The sequence below is a fragment of the Morone saxatilis genome, unplaced genomic scaffold, assembly GCF_004916995.1.
Source record: "Morone saxatilis isolate NCDOM2014 unplaced genomic scaffold, NCSU_SB_2.0 Contig17, whole genome shotgun sequence".
In the NCBI taxonomy this organism is placed as follows: Eukaryota; Metazoa; Chordata; class Actinopteri; family Moronidae; genus Morone; species Morone saxatilis.
In genome coordinates this window covers 5,157,817-5,172,223 of record NW_023339729.1, presented here as the reverse complement: position 1 = coordinate 5,172,223, position 14,407 = coordinate 5,157,817, and the positions used below count along the sequence as shown (strand labels likewise).

The 14,407-nt window shown below is 40.1% G+C and overlaps 2 protein-coding genes across 2 annotated transcripts in view; one reads left to right on the top strand and one right to left on the bottom strand.

Annotated features, from left to right (window-relative positions):
• LOC118326852 overlaps positions 1 to 6,827 on the top strand; it is a 9,704-nt gene extending 2,877 nt beyond the window's left edge. The window contains exons 2-5 of the mRNA XM_035659982.1: positions 1,360 to 1,538; positions 1,647 to 1,713; positions 1,844 to 4,422; positions 4,811 to 6,827. Of these exons, the coding sequence (XP_035515875.1) occupies positions 1,360 to 1,538; positions 1,647 to 1,713; positions 1,844 to 4,422; positions 4,811 to 6,745 (4,760 nt within the window). The 3' untranslated portion in view covers positions 6,746 to 6,827. The remainder of the gene's footprint in view (positions 1 to 1,359; positions 1,539 to 1,646; positions 1,714 to 1,843; positions 4,423 to 4,810) is intronic.
• Positions 6,828 to 10,130: 3,303 nt separating this feature from the next.
• LOC118326538 overlaps positions 10,131 to 14,407 on the bottom strand; it is an 8,486-nt gene continuing 4,209 nt past the window's right edge. Inside the window, 9 exon segments of the mRNA XM_035659552.1 lie at positions 10,131 to 10,605; positions 10,801 to 10,960; positions 12,045 to 12,178; positions 12,356 to 12,406; positions 12,408 to 12,545; positions 13,033 to 13,125; positions 13,216 to 13,229; positions 13,750 to 13,880; positions 14,052 to 14,188. Coding sequence (XP_035515445.1) covers positions 10,225 to 10,605; positions 10,801 to 10,960; positions 12,045 to 12,178; positions 12,356 to 12,406; positions 12,408 to 12,545; positions 13,033 to 13,125; positions 13,216 to 13,229; positions 13,750 to 13,880; positions 14,052 to 14,188 — 1,239 coding nt within the window. The 3' untranslated portion in view covers positions 10,131 to 10,224.

Below are 14,407 nucleotides of genomic sequence, written 5' to 3'. Positions count from 1 at the left end.
CACACTACGTTTCCGACCGGTAGATCGCGATCGACGTAATGGGCACCACTGTTTTACATCATTCAGTATTGTGTCATGTCACTGTTTTGGCAGATGCCTATGATGGTGTACACTGCACTTGACACAGCTATTTACTGCAGAACTGTTTCTTTCTGCCACCAGTAAAGCTCAGCCCACAAAATACATCAATGCTCTTTACATAGGTCTATAACAGTACCTTTCATGTAAATGTCCTTTTTTAAGAATGAAGAGAGGGAGCTAGCCAACCGTATGGTGTCTGGGCTTGACAGTGTGAGCACTGATGCAAGTGAAAATGATGCAAATTAGGGCTGTCCCCGACTAAAGACTTTCCTAGTCCACTAGTAGTCTTTAAATAAAACAGTCAACTAGTCGTAGCAGGTTTATGGTATTAAGTTATTTTAAAAAATAGATTTTAACAGCTGCCTATTGAATGGCAGAAAAAGCGATAATAAATCTGAATGTGTCAGAGCAACCAGCGAGGAGACAATGAGAATGAATAAATAACTTCCAACGTCACAAAAACAAATAATAATGGTAATCTATAACATTACATACATAACAGTTATTTACAAATTAAATTGCTACAAACCTATTCCTCTTCCTTTTTGTTTTATGCCTCTCCTGTGTTTCAGTGTTTTTCTGTGAAAACGTGTGAAAATGCAATTTTCCCAGTTACAAAGACTCTTCTCAGCAGTTAACCATTAAGTCAACTATTGGGGGCAGCGCTTGTGCAAATAATTTAAAGCTTGAGTGTTTCTCAGATTGGTTCTTTTATCAGTGCTTAAAGAAACTGAGATGAGTGTATCAGAAAAGAACATTTTGGTGCAACTGATGATCACGCATGCAGAAAGGGTGTTCGAGCATGTTTCATTTGATCAGTATTACTTCCTTGACTTTCATCCTCCACTACATCAATCCCTCTTTTTCCCCTCCTTCCTTATCAACCACATTACAATTACTGGGCTTCCTAAAGAAACCTCAGATGCCAATCTCCTGCAGCATTTTGTGATGCTATGCTGCAATAAAGCCTACCAATGCAATCAAAGACAAGACTACTAGACAATAGCTAATTAAAATGAACACTGGCCGCGAGTTGAACATTGTGGTCTACTACAGGTGGTCTTCATGTGAATGACTTAATATCACAGTAGATTGCACTCAGTGTTAATCTGTCACCCTTACATTTTTTTCTGTTGAAAAAATTGAGCCAAAGGAGGTGATGTACTGCGAGTTGAGCTGCTCTCATTGGCTGAGCAAGACTCGTCCGGAGCAGAAAACAATGGCGGCTCGCCATTAATACCCCCCTTTTTCTTAAATTCTGTTTGTTTTTGTTAACAGATCTTGTTCCTCTCCGCATGATGCTGGTTGAGCAATGTCCACCACTGAGGGAATCATCATTACAAAACCGAGCGCAACAATGTGGTTATGAGGAGATGGAGTACGCTTTGCAGGACCACAACTATGAGACCCATGGAGAAAGGAATTCTCAAATGACATTTATACTTGTCAAGCAGGAGGTGTGTGCATGTTGGCAACAAACAAATTTCTTTTCCCATTCATGTCTTCTCAAAATGTAAAGTTTTGTGATGCCTCTGCATAACTCTTATGATGATTCTCCTCTGCAGTCTGTCTTGAAGCAAGAGGAAGTTGAGTCCACTGTGGTCTGTGGGCATGTCATAAGTGATAAAGCAGGTGAGGAAACGGACTAAAGTTTGATCATTTGTAATATTTAACAAAGCCTACAACATTTTGCTAGGTTAACATCTCACAAGTATCCCCTTTTTTTCTTCTTATGTTTCTCTATGATGTCTCTATCACTTAGATTCACCATGGGCCTCTCCTCGTGGAACTGAAAATGAAGGCCCTTTCATTGACAAGGTCTGTTCAACTCGAGAGATAGCCGTGCCTCAAAGACTTGAAGAGACCCGCATGGCCCTGGAACTACCAATTTTGGGAATGTGTAGTGGTTTACAAGGAGGCCAGAACCAGTCATCTGAACTAGGGCATACATTTGTCATCTCACTCGCTGCAATAAAAGATGACCTAGAAGAAGAAGTCGGTCAGAAGATATCAGAAATTGGTACACAGGGAGAACTCAGAACATCTGAAAAACACCAGCTGTTGGTTGCTCAGTATCAATCAGAGGTTGAACCACCATTATTGGTCCCCAAACAATGTCAAAAAGAGGGTGAAACATCAGTAAATAAACAAACTGATATTTCTCTAAAACAATATGCAGATGTACAAGATACACAGGACCAGTTGGCACAACCCACATCAGTCAACGAAGGAGAAGAATGTGATGAATTGAAAAAGGGCGTGTCAGAAGTTGAGCCTTGTTCCAAACCTGTCTTCAGTATGTCAGTACGACGTAGAAGAGGACGTCCACCGAAGACAGAAAAATATCAACTAGTTAAAGAAATGCTTCAGTCACCATCTTCTGATATTACAACAGACCAAGAAGTGAAAAAGTCCCCTGCAGTAAGAGTGGAAGAGGTTGAGGTATCTTCTGCAGTTGATACAGTTAATATCCCTTTATCCGAGTCTCCACAAACATGTATAGTTCAGCCTAAGGAGTCTTCATCCACTATCACCCCATCAATCCAGGAGAGAGCAAAATCTACTTTAGAAGATGTGAGGAGCAGTAAGGTTGGTTCTCTGGCTCTTTCAGTAGCATCTGAATCTCAGCAATGTTCCATGAATATGGAAGAGGGGGCAATTCAAGCTCCATCTGCAGTTAATACACCAGCTAAGTCAACACAAGCATCAGTTGAGCCCAGAGAACACCACACCTCTGTAACTCTTCAGGATGCAATGCTATTTGTTGAAGCCATGAACCAGTCGATAGAAGAAAATAAATTCTCCTCTCCACAAAAAATGACAGCACCACTCCGAACTGAGTGTGCTCCCCACATGGGAGAGGTCCCAGTCAAACCACAGGCACTGCCGCTCCCTGCTGAAACTCATGATGGTATAGGCAAGCTACCCATAACAGAGCTGTCCGCAAAAACACAATCAAGAGAGAAACATGTTGACCCGTCTCAGACTAAAGATGCCAATCCAACCATCGAAGCTCAGGCCCTTACGCTCTGTCTATCCAATACTAGTACATCTTCAGTGCCCTCATCAACTGCAGCAACTCAAACAAGTGTGCAGTCCCTTCAGCCGCCCCACACCCATTCTCTGACAACATCAGCAGCACCAACTAAACGGAGTAATGCAGTACCTCATAAAATAATTGTTGTACCAAGATCAGTATCCTCATTAAAGTCTTTTAAAATTGCAGAACAGTCTTCAACCCAGCCAGTTGTTGCTACACAAAATAATAGTAGTCTTCCAGGCTCTACAACTGCAAGCTTACCTCTTGGAACACCTTCCCTTTCCTCTGTTCCTCAGAAAACAATACATGTTACCTCCAGCAAATCACTTCCTGTTGACACTTCACAGTCGACAGCAGTAGCATCAAGGAAACCTCAGTCACAGACCATTGTTCTGACACCAAATCAGGAGTCAACCAAATCAGCTGCTCTTGGCACGGTGTCTTTGTCACAGGAGTTAAAAGTTTCTGTCAATACACAAACTGTTTTAGATGCAGTGGCCACAATATCGTCTCAAAAGAGGCATAATACATCGGATATTTCTGAAATAATAAATCCTCATACAGTAACCTGTTCCAGTTTAAATATGTCAGATGAGCTGCTGCCAACTTCCATGTCCCCAGCAGTACCACCAACTTCTGAGCACAAACTCTCTGCTGTTGTCCGATTAACTAGGCTCCCATTTACAGTGTCGACCAAAGAATCAGTCTTGGTTTCAAGACTGGAAACAAATGGATATTCTGACCCTCAGTTCATTTTGAAAGAAGCTTCCACAAAAGAGGAATTGTCATCTGTTGGCATATCATCACAGACATCACAGACACTTGCGTTATCCACAGACATTTGCCCAAGTTTAAAAGAAACTTCTGATGCTGTACCTGTTCATACCTCTCAGATGTCAGAAGAGCCAAATAGTATTCAAAAGAAGGCATCATTATCCTTTGAAAACTGCACCACTCAGGAACAGTCACCTTACAGCGGACATGTGCAGCCATCTACACCATTCAAGATGTCACAGCCAGTCTTTGAGAAATCAACGTTTACCATCACCACAATGGAGCCTTCAGCTGTATCTGGCACAGCTGTTGAACCTACTTCTGATCTGGATGAGGAAATGATCAGAATTGCTGTGCAAGATTGTGGGGTATCAAATGACCAACCTATAGAAGAGAAAAAATCAGCTGCCCTTATACATCTAACCTCCCTCATATCCAAGGATACAGCTGACCCTCATTCACAGATGACTAAAGCCCAGTTCCTGGCACAGCTGGCAGTGTCACCTGTGGAACAAGACTCAACAAAGGTAATTATGTAGTAAACACTTCTCAGTCTGTTTAGCAATGTGATTACTGTGGGTATAAAATAATATTTGCACTGGTTATTAATTTTTTCTGGCAGTCTGAAGTGAGTACTTGACGGAAGAATAATCAACAGTCAATGGCGTTTTTTTTCCTCCCTTTTGTGATAGGAGTGCACACCCCAGAAGCTAGGTTTACCACCGTTTTAAGTTATATTGAATTGATTCTGGAATTTCAAAATCACATTTGTAGATCATCTAGGTAGTTATGCTTTGTAAATTGTATTTATGGTCATCATGCGCACATGACTTTTTTTTCATAGTTGAGATTATTTTTTGTGATTGATCTGCATGTATTTTTCAGTTTATTTTTCTTCTTTCGTTTTTGTTTTAGGCCTCCTCTAATGACTCTGTAGATGACAGCGCTTCTTGTGCAGAGACCAACACCAGTGACAAGAAAAAATTACAGAAAAACTCCCTTATGGCCCAACTCCGAAGTCACATCAAAACCCATTTTCAATCTAGAAGAACTGAAACAAATCCAGAAGCACACACAGTAACAGAAACCTGCACTGTAAGCCCTAAGAAACCTAGATTAGAAAATGACTATTCAAATGATAAAAACACAACTATTAAACCTATTGCCAGTCCAAAAAACCCAGGAGCAGTTGAAGATGTTACATCTCTAAAACGGATAACTAATGACCCTACTCCCATTAGTCAAAGTAAATCTGGACTATATAAAGATGGTGGTAAACCGAAGAGCCCTGTTAGTGAATCATCTGTCGGTTCTCAGAGGTCTCAGCCTATTAGTGAATCCACTAGGTCTAGTTCAGGTAGACATGGTGTAAGTTCCAAAAATATGAAATCCACTCCTGTGAGTCCTAGGAGATCTAGTTTAACTAAACAAAAGGCTACCCCTAAAAAGACCACAAACACTTCAGTGCGTCCTAAGAGGACATGTTCAACTAAAGATGGTCCAAGCCCAAAAATTGGTAGTAGTCCTAACAATACTAAAACCATCCCTCTGACAACTAAGAAGACTAGTTCAAGTAAAGATGGGGCTAGCCCTCAAAAGACTAAATCTACATCTGTTAGTCCTAGGACCACTAAAAATGGCACTAGCCCTAAAATGTCTACCAATGAATCAACTTCTGTCTGCCGTAGGAGGTGTACCTTCACTAAAGATGGTTCTAGCACTAAACAGATAAAAAGGGAGTCCAGTTCCTTCAGTCCTAGGAGGTGTAGCATAACTACAGATGGTGCTAGTATGAAAAACACAAAGAGTGAAACAGATTCCCCAAGTGTAAGGTGGCCTACATTATCTAAAGATGATGTCAGTCCTAGAAAGACTCGGGAATCCACTTCTGTTAAAAAACCCAGATTACTTCAAGATTTTACCAGTCCTAGAAATACTTTAAATGTGGTGAATGCTCAGAAGTTACATTTACATAATGGAGCTAAAACAAGCCAGTTAGCGGAGAACCTTGCTAGCTGTGAGGCTGGAAAAAAATTTACGACTAAAGCGGTGTGGACTCCACCTATAATGCCAGCCACTAAAACACCCCCAGGAGGGGGAAAGAAGTCAGTGCACTTACCTGAAAAGAAAGAGACAAGATCCCAGGGTCATACAGTAGTTTACCCCCCCAGTGTTTCTCTTCACCCCATACCTGTCAAAGCACCACCTGTTGTATCCCCATTACAGCCTTTATCAGTCATCGGTAGGCGTCTGCTCAAGAACCAGTGTGGGGAGTGTGGTCGCGTCCTTAGCAGCAGTGCTGCTCTGGAAAGCCATGTTAGTCTCCACAAAGGTCGGCGACCTTTCTCGTGCACGCTCTGCGGGAAGCGCTTCCCAGATTCCAAAGGTCTTAAACGGCATGGCCGGGTGCACCGCAATGGTAGGATCCATGTCTGCCAGCAGTGCGGGAAGGGCTTTGTTTACCGATTTGGCCTTACCAAACACCTCCAGATGGTGCACCGCAGGATTAAACCTTTTGTCTGTCAGATCTGCAACAAGGGATTCTTCACAAAACTAGATGTGGAAGCTCACATACGAATGCACACTGGAGAGAAACCATTCCATTGCAACCTTTGTGAAAAAAAATTTGCAAGGAGGGTAGAGCTAAATGTGCATTTAAGATGGCATAATGGGGAGAAGAGACACTGGTGTCCATACTGCGGAAAGGGATTTTTAGACTTTAATAACCTGAAAAGGCACAAGTATATCCACACGGGGGAGAAACCACATTCTTGCCCACACTGCCCCAAGCACTTCACACAGTCAGGTCACCTTAAAAAGCATGTGAAAAATGTACATAAAATCCAATGAGAGATGGACATCCAAGGCGCCAAACTATTCTAAAGGGAACAGTAATGTTTTTCTATAATGAGAGATCTAAAGAGATCTAAAGTCTTGGGGGGGCGATATTTTGTGCGTAAGGGTGGTTTTTCTTTGATGCACTGTCTGTAAAGCAAATGCAAATTGAGAATTGCAATCTCTTTTATGTTGTGTTGAACAGAGACTGATTTCTTTTCATTGTATTTTTATTAAGGCTTGAATTATTAGTTCAACAATGTAGATAGAGCTGTGCCTAATCTGTTTTTTATTTTTTAATTTTCAAACAATCGGACTATGGTTTAATCGAACAAAAGACCCCATAGCTTAGTTTACTTGAAACACCACTGTATTTGTAATGCTATCACTGGGGCCTAGATGTAAGGATCACAATTAATCATCAATCCTTGATACATTTGTGATATGAAGTCCCCATTTTTTTTAACAAAATTAGATTGAAGACAACTCATTACTGAAACACATTCCTCAGGCAAAATATAATTTATATAATATTTTCCTTTATTATAATTATAGAATGTTTTAATTTTTAGGTAAGGAGCAAACTGCAAAATAATGTAAATTTGATACAGCTACTGACACAGGGGACATAGTACGTATAACAAAGTCAAAAGTTGATAGTGCCCTCTGCTGTTTTCAAAAGGGTATCACAATTCATTGTTTATCTCACTGATCTGAATCTTTACATATTTGTGTCACAATTTATCTGTCTCTCAATATATCTTTACATTCCTACTGGGGCCTCCTCTCATATGGGATACTATGGGGAAATTATTCTACATATTCTGTGTAGATGAGACTTGAGTGTAATGGGGCTTGTTTTACAGCCTTAGCAGCTATATATCCCCTCATTCTAATATTGATACTTAATATCTCGATTTTACGATTCAGCCTGTTTTTGCTTTGTTTGAAAACACACATTCGAATTAATCAATTGTACTGCCTAGCTGTAATTGTAGCTAATACAAATAAATATCAATGTCATGTCTGTGTGTTACGTATGGAGCTGGAGCAAAGAGGCAATTATCTTATTGTAAAGATTAAAAGATGAAACTAAAGTTTGGATTAAAACCATAAGAAAATAAACCAATTAGATACTATGTGATAATTATAAAGGTTTAGTATGTAACATTTAGGAGGATATATTGACATTAGGGTTGGGTACCATTCACATTTGAACCTGGAATTCTGTACTTTTTTGGTACTTTACTCTTTCTTCTTTCTCAAATGTAATTTAAGTTGTAAAAAAATCCAAAAAACAATCCTGTGGCTAATAATGCTAAGCTAATATCAACCAAAGCCCAGTTATCTCCAACAGCTTGTCCAGCTATCTAGAAGATGTCAATGAAGTTGTCAATGCCTGACGCCATTTATGGAGGGTTTACCTGCGGCGCTGGCTGCAGGCATGCTAATGATAGCTGCGTCAGGGGACCTGGACTTCAGGCTATCACACACATTACACTAGTCACAGCTTGGATGTGCTGCTGTAGCAAGCCTTGTTGTTTGTATTATCAAGTATGCATGCCCTGACTCACTGTGAATTGAACAAGCTGCAGGGGCGACGCAACATTACTCTTTCTTTCTATACTCCAACTTACTCTCCAACTTTCCCAGATTCTAAGGTACCGAAAGGCAGCACTGATTGATTTAACATGAAATGGTAATGGAACGGTACTGACTTCAGTACCTAGTCTTAATTGGCATATTTGGAATATAATATTCATAGGTTTGTTTTCATTAGTGTATAATCAGCTAAATATAAGAATGGTTGTGTGTTGTTTTTATCTGCAGAGGGAGTTGGTCCTCTTCTACGGAGTCATCATGTTAACCTGCCATGTTTCTACTGTAGCACAGAATGGACCTTGCTAGTTTTGCGGCCGCTGTAGTTTCTCCTACACGCTTGGAAGGCCGAGCTGTATTCAAATTGTTGCAATCTCTAACTTCACCACTAGATGCCACTGAATTCTACATACTGGTCAGTTGAAGACCTTTTAGAGTTTCTTGTAACTATCTTTGAGCCTTGACTAGAGTCAGGCTAGCTGTTTTGCTGTGCTCCCAGTCTTTTTGCTAAGCTAAACTAGTCATCTCCAGTAGTCAGTTTCGAATTTAACGCACAGCTATGAGAGTGATGATACATATTGGAAATGAGCATTTTCCTCTTTACATTCTTAATACAAGGTGTTTCTTGCAATTAAAACCTACTGTTTGTTTATTCAAACAAGTTATATTACAGAGCCACAAGATGTTGTGCTAAGGATATTCTGACACCAACCTCAAGTAGCCTTTATGATGTGCATGAAACCTCTGTTTGACTTAAGTGTAAGCATCTGCATCGTAGAACTGTAACGTTTTTAACGATTTGTCACAAATACCGCACAATTTTAGAATATCAGCAGATATGTTAAAATCCCTTGGTGTTGTGACATCATTTGAAAAATCTATATTATTGTCACTGCTTTCACAAGACATAATTTAAAAGCAAACATGTTGACAGCTGTTACAGTGTGGTTTTGGAACATTATTTATATTTCATTGCTTTTCACTGCTGTTACAAAAATGGCAATAAGGGTTAATGATACTGCTTGTGCAATTATTTATCTCCTCAAACAAGGATTATAACGGTGCATTCACACTGGACATGAAACAGATTTTCAACTTGTAAGATTTTGACCATTGGAATACTTCTGCCGTCTGTTTCTAATCCCCGAAAAAGCAGATGAATGTAACCTTACAGTCATCATGTAGCTCATTATAAGTGCAACTCTTTTTACGAGAGTTGATATAATTTCAGTTTTAGCAGACACATATTTGCTTTATTTAACACGCCGTTCCACAACTGTTCATGTCTGCATTGTTAAAACTCTGAAGGTCAACCTTTTATTATTATCATTGTGTCTCACATTGTACTGTATCACAAACCACAGTTTAAATTTTGTCATTGCTTTGGTAAATCCTCATTTTCTGCTGAAAGACGTGAAGTGTGTTTTCCATTTCCAAGTTCTAAGTACATTTGAACAAGTGTTTGATGACATCTTTTACAATTCTAAACCTCCTATAAGAAATTGTACATATTCTGAATTTACATTGATTTGATTGCTGTCAAATCAAGATGTATATTTTTTTTGGTCCTGTCATTTGAGAAAACAGGTAATAAATGTAAAGTTGTCAAACGAACCCTCTACTTTACACTTTTTGGTCAGAAAACATGAATTTGTTGGTTTGTTTTTCAGGATATGACACAAGTAGGCTACAAGCATTTATTCCAATGCTTGAAATCTTTAATTAAAACCGCAACTTAGACTTTTCATACAGCTGTTATTAGATTAAATATCCAACCATGCATGCTGACTGTTTTTTTTTTTTTAATCAGAAATATTTCATTTCTAGCAACTTTGTACACATCACTGCTCACATTTTATTTAAGCAGGATATCTAAGAAACCTAGCCTAAGGCCTTCAACCCCTTGCTACAAAGGCAGATACCAGCAGGCACAACCACAGTGGCAGCGACAGGGTTAAAGCAGGAGGGCCAGCAGAACGTACAATGGAATGATAGCACTTGCCCACATTGCCAACTTTATCTACAGCTATAAACTCAACAATCTGCGAGCAGCAGGAGGATGTGTAGTTTGCCCGAACAACAGGATTACTCAAGGAGCTGTGTAAGAGGGTTCCATTGCCCTGACGCAGGGAAATAGTCTCTATTCCAGTGCCGTTTCCATCAGTAAGGTTGGCCGAGAGCTCCCATCGGAAAGGTCCACACTGAGACACATCTTGAGGGCAATCATTAGCCAGCACACTAACCACTTCACACAAAGGCTGAACAAAATCTGTAATCTGGACAGAGAACAGGAAAAAAAAAGGGTGACATGTATTCATGAATCACAGCAGTAACGGGGTCGTTTACATCTATATTTAAATTTGATCTGTAATAGCTACATTTGTGGCTGTGTTACAGCTATGCTATTTTTATGTTTTCTGTACTTATTTAGTTCACTCTTTCCAACTGTAATCCAGGATGTGTCTTGTTACCTTGGTAACAACCGAAAATCTCAAAACGATGTAATTGGAGTCAGCACCACTGGACGACTTGGCTTCTATCGTCAGAGTGACATCAGTGCCTGATGGCGTGTTGGCAGGTGGCGTAATGGTTAAAGTAGCATTAGCATATTGTCCAGCTGTCAAGGTGAGGCTGTCAAGAGAAGAGAGAAAAATACATTTTGTGATTATAAGAACTGTTATTGTGAAGAATCCATGCATTTCCTTTTGATTGAAATATTACGAGTACAGGGCACAGCAATGCCTTGAGTGAAATGCTAATGTCAGCATGCTCAAAGTGACAGTGCTAACATGCTGATGCTAAGCAGGAATTATGAACCATGTTAGCAGAAAGCATTACTTTTATCATGTATTAACTATTATGCGGTGCTGTCTGATCTGAGGTTGTTGTTGAAGACTGAAAAACATGTTAAGTATAACCTGATGTTCTGTGAGCTCCTTGGCAAGGAAGCTCCACATTTGATATTGTACATTAGTTCAGATTACGTCAGCGTATAAACAGATCATGTTTTCTACATGGCTTCTGGCAATTGGCCGAACTTTGGGCAGAGAACCAATTGGATTTCATTCCTTTGTTTGTTGGAAAATTATAAAACTGAGTTTTTCTCTGTTCATTTTCCACCCATCAATGTTTGCAGATAATTTCCAGGGGAGATGTTAAATAGTTTAATTGTGGAAATAACATTTCCAGACAGTATTCATTATGTTGTCCACATGAAAAGAGACAAAAGTGGTTGTGTAACAAACGAAAAATAAAGCTCAAAGTTCAAACCGAGCTAACTTTCACACCTCCCCACAACTGGCCAATCAAGGTGTGAGAGAAAAGTGGGTGTGAATGTTGGATGAATCCCCTAAAAGTTAACAAGGACTGGGAAACACATTACATCCACTTCTGTGCTTTCTTAACCAGGGTGAGATGTGAGATGACCATGATGGTTCTCTGGTCAGCACAGTTCCACTGATGTAAACAGTGGTGTGTGTCTTTGCCTCCTTTTTCCTAAAATCAACAATCAGCTTCATGATTGTATGGTGTTTTCTGTGCACCAGTTGTTCTGTGTTTTTCCCAAGGTGTGTTAAGGCTAAGTGGAGGGTAGTGGAAGTGGATTTGTGGGTTGTGCAAACTGGTCAGGGTCCAGGCTTGCAGGGATGTTGCTCTTCATGTACTGGACCACTAAAGGATATTTAATAAAAGAAATGTTTTAGGTGTTTCTCCTCACCTGTTTGGGAAGGACATGAGGAAGTTTCTGTCATTTCTGGCGCCAATGGAGTATTTACCACCAGAGCCTTGGGTCATGACACTGAAGGGAAGCTGGAAGGCTTTCCCTGGCTCCACACTGCTGTCCACCACAGCCTAGAGGGAAATGGAAGAGAAGAAAGGAACGAAACAAGTGACGAACAGTAATATTGTTCTTGCACTGCTAGAAAGTTCAAAGCACTCTGCAAAAGTGTCAACATTCTCTGATCTTACTTTAAATCAAACAAAACTGAATGGGTACAGAGGATGTGAAGAGGAAGTAGAGAGACTGACCTGAATATTCACTTTGGAGACGGACATCTGAGTGGTAGACTGCCTCTGAAATTCTGTTGTTGACACGTTTGTCAGTTCCTCTCAGAATGACCACAAACTCTCCCCCAGGGACTTCATCAACAGTCACCAAGATGTCTCCGTTGGCCCATGTCACTTGTTGTGCTATTGCTATTAGTCTCAGGACCAGATACAGTTACCAGACCAATGCTCTCCAATAGCCAGCGAGGACGGACCTTTCCTACCCATTACTGGAGCATCAGGGTGGCTGGCTGGCTGGTTTCCAAGAAGAGAGGACAAAGAAAGCAAAGTAGGGGGACGAATAGGAAGAAAATTCATTTTCATGGAGGAAAGTCTTTGTTCTACCTTTTCTTGGTTTCCTCCAACATTTGCAGAAGCACTTAGCTTTGGTGACTTAATTATTTTCTAACCTACACTGTGACTAGTAACTTTTTTTAATGGCAACGCCTCACACGATAACTCGCAATACAATCATTTGGATGGCTTAGAAATATTGTAATTATATTATAATATATAAATCCTGATAGCAAATATCCCAGAGGTCCTATAGAAGGTTGACGTAATAGGACTTTCACATTGATGAATGATGATTTCACATTTACGAGGTGCTAACATAGTAAAAACAGATTTCTAAGATTGCTTTGTTGCATGTACTGTACCTTGTTGTGGACGCCCACTGAGTATTGCATAACCTGGGTGAGGTCCTCCGAAGCTTTCACAAAGTTGTAGATAAAGGTAATGATACTCTTGGCCTGGAACACAGCCACAGACTTAGAGTAAATACAGATACACACCAAGAAAGAACTTTATGAACTTTCATGAGGCTCTCCTGACAGAATTACGTTTTGTTCAACAGCTGTGTAATAATTTGTGTCAAATTATTTTGACAATAGATGCAGACTTAATTGACATGGTTTGCATGAAACCAAACATAAACATGAAATATGATAGTGATTAAAAAGCAGTTACAAACTTAACAGGGGTCAGTGTGAGTACTGGCTCAGAATAAATCATTTTGGAAATTAATTTGCTTTCTTGCCTAAAGTTACAGAAGATCAATGCCACTCTCCCATGTGTTTGCAGTAATATGAAACAATTTTAGCAGCTTAGCTTAGCAATAGCACAAAAGACCGGAAAGCGGGTGGCGGGGGCAGCTAGCCTTGTTCTCTCTAATGGTAAGAAAATCAGCCCACCAGTCTTTATGCTAAGCAAAGCTGCCTAGTTGTTAGCATTATATTTACTGGATAGATTACTGAGTAGTTCTTTCCTTTCCTGTTTTCTATTCTCGCTCGACAAGAAGCAACTTTTGATTAAATCTGTGAATATTATAAATGTACTGGTATACACAAGAAGACACAATTTCAACAATTTCTGACCTGTGACTTTAAGTGTGTATGGTTGGTTGGACTTTATGTTTATCTGCCAGGTTCCTGTCTGCTTGTCAGCGTTGAGACGAATTCTCCTCAGGTTGCCCACTGTCTGTATGGTCCCCAGTTTACCGGTGCTTCACTGTGGCTCTGGGTCACACCTGGAATTTGGTATCAATTTATCTTCAATGACAATTATTCATAATTCATTCATAAAAGTGTAACGCTGGTGCCCTTGTCAGCAAGAGAAGTCTCAAACATTACATCATCTGAAACGGTGGCAAACATTGCAGTGGGAATGGGGGTGTTACCTGCAGGGTTTGGTCAGTGTGAAAGTAATGGATGTTCCTGTGATGTAGATATGATATTTTTCAAGAGTTTCATCCCAATACGGAAGGGGAAGGTTCCTGCTTCCCAGGGTTCCTTGCACGCTGAAGGGACCTGTCACCTAAATGGGGAAAAGAAATTGATGATTTACATATCTATTTTCCCAACTGGTCCAATCACAAAAGGCCTGTTACTTGCTTCAGATAGTAAAGAATATAATATTAAATGGGATATTATTCCAATTATGTAATTATTAACTGGCAAAGCTTGAGCCAGGGCTGAAGTGGACGTGTCGAGGATTGACATCTGTGGCCTGAGGTAACTGACTCTTAGACACCTG